Source organism: Seriola dumerili, unplaced genomic scaffold, assembly GCF_002260705.1.
Source record: "Seriola dumerili isolate Sdu_G_001 unplaced genomic scaffold, Sdu_1.0 BDQW01008004.1, whole genome shotgun sequence".
NCBI lineage: Eukaryota > Metazoa > Chordata > Actinopteri > Carangiformes > Carangidae > Seriola > Seriola dumerili.
Genome location: NW_019182259.1, coordinates 4,690 through 9,091, shown reverse-complemented (window position 1 = coordinate 9,091; position 4,402 = coordinate 4,690). Strand labels below are relative to the sequence as shown.

The window sequence follows — 4,402 nt, the reverse complement described above, 5'->3', positions numbered from 1 at the left end:
CTCTAGTTGTTTGTCTCTGGTTGTTTGTCTCTGATTGTTTGTCTTTGGTTTTTTGTGTTTGGTTGTTTGTTTGTCTCTGGTTGTTTGTCTCTTGTTGTTTGTCTCTGGTTGTTTGTCTCTGGTTGTTTGTCTCTGGTTGTTTGTCTCTGGTTGTTTGTATCTTGTAACATCAACTGTATGTTAGCGAAACACTCACTAACTTACCAAGTAAGTTCTTGCTTTCAGTTTGTCTGTAAAAGATGACTTCATAGATAAGTACAGTCCAGTGTGGACTGCTCTTATTTTAAATCAGATTTCCACAGATAGGAACACATTGGTGTGTGGTTTGATTCCTGTCTTTCATAAGTGAGATCATCACTGAAAAAGTCCTGGAAAATGATCTGTACTTAACTGAAACTGCTGTAGTGATTTTCATTTACTGATTTTAATCCTGATTTTAATCACGTTCATTTTCTTTTTGTACAGTAATTTTATTTTTTCTCAATTCATACAAACCAGCCCTGGCTATGATATTTATTTATTTATTTATTATATTGTCAGATGGATTAAATCAACTAGATATGTGTAACTAACAATATTCACTCAGTGATCCATAAAATCAAATAACATATAAGACATTATTTTCATTGTTTTTTAATAAGCCATTTTCTTAAATGTGTTGTGGTTTTTTCTTTTCTTTTTTTTTGTCTTATCAACGGCTCAAAACTCAAAAAGCTTTATTTAACTTAAAAATTACATTAACTGTTTAATTATTTTTAGAACAGTTGCCGTTTATTTTCTGCTGCTCAACTAGTTTATAGTATTGATGATGTCCAAACTGGTTAGTACTAACAGATGGTTTTATGTTACCGGCAGGCGGCGACAAAGTAAAAACGAAACGCGCTCAGATAAAAGCCTGATGTCCCATGTTTGATGTCGTAGCAAATAAAATCATATTGGCGCCACATTTTTTTGCCACTTTAGACTTTTTTGGATTTGAAAAACATCATGTTTACAGTTAGTCTAACTATAAACCTGTCTGTGAGTGAGTGAGTCGATCAGTGAACCTGTTGTAAATAACTACGCGCTTCGTCTGGTTCGGTTTGTGTCTCTGCGGCTGCCGTAGAGAGAAGGCGGAAACAGCCGACATGGTGCTGGAGAAGAAAGCTTCGGGTGAGTTTTGTTGAAATTAAACAAATTCTTCATTAAAATGTGACTTTGAAAGTTACAAGTGACGTGTTGGTGAACAGTTAAGGTTTACAGAGCGTAAAGTCTCGTTCACAGGTTCTCTGTCTGTTTTTGAGTCTGTTTTCCCGCCCGTTAGCGGCGGCTCAGAGTCTAACTGACGAAACGTACATTTGAAACGGCTGGGCGGTTTTCTGATCGATACACGTTGTGTAAATGTCACTGTCACTCTTTAATAAATGTTATAGACACAGTAAATTCTGCTCATAGATGTCCCGGAGGAACAATGATTTAAACAAAACCCTGACGTAAGAAGACGGATCGGTTTATTTCAGCGTGATGACGTCAGGGATTGTTGAGTGGTTTTTTTTATGACGTTTTATGAGTCCAACACTCTTCAGTTCAGAACGAGTCACAAACTATTTTACATTCAGTTCCTGATGTCTCTCTCCCTCTCCCTCTGTCTGTCTTTCCCTCCCTCTGTCTGTCCCTCTCTCTCTCCCCCTCTCTCCCTCTGTCCCCCCCCCAGCTCGGGTGGAGGCCGGTCAGCGCAGAGTCCTGGATGAAGCCACCAGACAGAGGAGACTGAGCAGACAGCTGGAGGCTCTGGAGAAAGACAACTTCCAGGTGAGTCAGTGGTGAGACAGGTGACATGAGTCCAGCTCTCTGTACTAACTTTACCTGTTCTTCAGCTTTCGCCCACCTGTCATGGTCTTCAATGAGGGGCGGTGTTGACGTGTTGTTGTTCTGCGTTTCCAGGACGACCCTCTGTCCTCCCTCCCTCCCCCGGGTCCTGCTGCCCGCCTCCCTGCCTTCAGTGAGACAGAGGAACCAGGTGAGACGTGATTGGAGGACGGTGGGGCGTGGGGCGTGGTCGTGTGCCTCGTGTCTGACATGATCTTGTGTGTTTCTGTGTCCAGAGAAGAAGAAGAGGAAGACGAGGGGCGATCACTTCAAACAGCGTTTCAGGAAGAACTTCACCACCCTGCTGGAGGAGGAGGTTGGTCATACCCCCCACTCTCTTCTCGCACTGTCATTGGCTGATCGGCCGTCGGCTGACTCCTCCTCTGTTCTGTGATTGGTAGAACCTGTCGGAGAAGCCCGAGCCTAACTACCTGTCGGCGGCGGCCCCTCCCTCCTCGCTGCCCCCCCGTCACTTCTGCTGCGTCTGCGGTTTCCCCTCTCACTACACCTGCACCACCTGCGGGGGGCGCTACTGCTGCAGCAGGTGTCTGAGCACGCACCGAGAGACCAGGTACGCACACGCTTGTCTTTCTTCACCTGTGAGGACCCTGCTGACCTGAACCTGAACCTCCTCCTGACCTGGACTTTAAGATCCACCACAGAAGAAGAGACGGCCGACAGACGTGTCCGCTGAGATCTGAACACACACCTGAGTGTCTCAGACTGAATGTGTCTGTTGACCAGCAGGTGAACTGAAGCTGTGATCTTATTGGTCGGAGCGTCTCTGTGGAGATGAGCAGCGTCTGTAGAAGGAGGAGTGTAGAGACACCGTGAGGCAGATCCAGTGTCTTTGTTCTGCGTCCTCCTGTCTTCAGTCTTGTTTTGTCCTCTGTGTCTCTGCAGGTGTTTGAAGTGGACGCTGTAACTCCCGCCCCGTCACCACGGCGATGGAGGAGACGGGTCATGTGAGATGATGGAGCTGCGGCTCGGAGAATCACGTTTTACCCGACAACAGCAGCTGCTCTCTGTCAGCCAATCAGGACGAGAGCTGCAGCCGTCAGTGGCCTGACAGAAGGTTTGTTGATGAATCGTTCCCGTCACATTTCAGGTGAAAGACTGAAGCGTTCTCTGGTTCCACATCCTCACATTTGAGGATCTACAGTTTTTCTGTGTCACGTGACAGAAAAGTGAATTTTTGGACTGATGGTCGAACAAAACAAAACGCTGGAGACGTCACTGATCAACAATCAATAAACAGATGAAGCAACGATGACATCATCAGTAGTTGAAGCTGGAATCGGGACAAAGACGGCGAGAGTTGTTTGAACCAATCAGCTGTCTGCTGGGAGCAGGATCAATACTATTGATTAATGGGATCCTCTGACTTCTCCTCCAGCGCCACCTGCAGGTCACATGGGTCCATGGCTCCTGGTCGTGTCATGTGACCCCTCAGCAGTTACACGTCACCATGAGCCGCTTTAGGACGAGTGTCAGATTCCTGCAGCTGCTGCTGCTTCTGTAAATAATGAATATGGTGCTTTAATTCTGTCATTAAAAACACTTTGATATTTAAATCTCATCCTGTCGTCTGGTTGTTCTCATGCTGACGTCACGTCTCTCTTTGTTTTTTTTTTTAAATATCATTGACAAATAGAATTTAATATTTATCATTGTAAGTCCTAGAAATGTGATATTGTCTAGATAGATGCAATAATATAGTAAGTCATAGAAAATATCATGCTGTAGTTAGAAGATCCTCACCAAAGCACCCTGAATGACAGGTAGACCGATGACAGTCATGTTGCTAGGCAACCACCCAAATCCAATGTACGACTTTGTAACTAACATAACAAAATGTCTGCTTTCTAATTTGTGATGTAATTTCCCAGATAGCAAAATATATCCGGCCCATACTTGGGCCACATGCTTGTTTCTTCTGGCCCGAGTCCGGCCCATATCTGTCCTCATCGTATCAGGATGAGCCACTGTACTCAGCTCCAATCAGTAATCTGAACGGTAACCGGCGTGTGGCCCCGCCCACCAGAACGATCCTAAACACAGGATTGGACGCTGCTGTCCAGCTGATTGACAGGTTCGGACAGATGTTTTAAAAGCAGCATGAAGCAGGTGAGAGGCTTCAACAATGATCATGAATGTTTAACGTCTAATCATATGAAATGTGACTGTAATGATTTAATGTGATGCGATGATTTATTGTAGAAGTGTTTGTGACACAACAACTTTCTGCTGCTCGTCCATATCAAAATAAATGAAGAGAATTAAAGTGAATAAAATGACAGTGTTTTTTTCCTCTGCGCTTCAGTTATTAAGGATTTAACCTGAAAGTGGAGCCACAGGTTGGAAACATGGAGGGACACGTTTATCATCAGGCTTCTTCATGCTGACACAAACTGGACCAACAGGTCTGAGAAGAACCAGGAAACTGACTCTTTGTCTTTCCTCAGAACTGATCTGTGGCGTTCTGGACTTCATCCACGAGGACTGAACCTGAACCTCAGTCTTCACTTCACACAGTTGATTTTACTGTGAATGA

The 4,402-nt window shown here is 44.7% G+C and overlaps 1 protein-coding gene across 1 annotated transcript; it reads left to right on the top strand.

Moving 5' to 3' along the window:
• The first annotated feature begins 1,115 nt into the window (after nucleotides 1–1,115).
• znhit1 (zinc finger HIT-type containing 1) lies at nucleotides 1,116–4,074 on the top strand. The gene is made up of 6 exons (XM_022769965.1): nucleotides 1,116–1,152; nucleotides 1,694–1,791; nucleotides 1,924–1,999; nucleotides 2,085–2,164; nucleotides 2,250–2,419; nucleotides 2,752–4,074. The coding sequence occupies exons 1-6, from the start codon at nucleotides 1,128–1,130 to the stop codon at nucleotides 2,771–2,773; spliced, it is 471 nt and encodes a 156-aa protein (XP_022625686.1). The 5' UTR covers nucleotides 1,116–1,127; the 3' UTR covers nucleotides 2,774–4,074.
• Nucleotides 4,075–4,402: the final 328 nt, after the last annotated feature.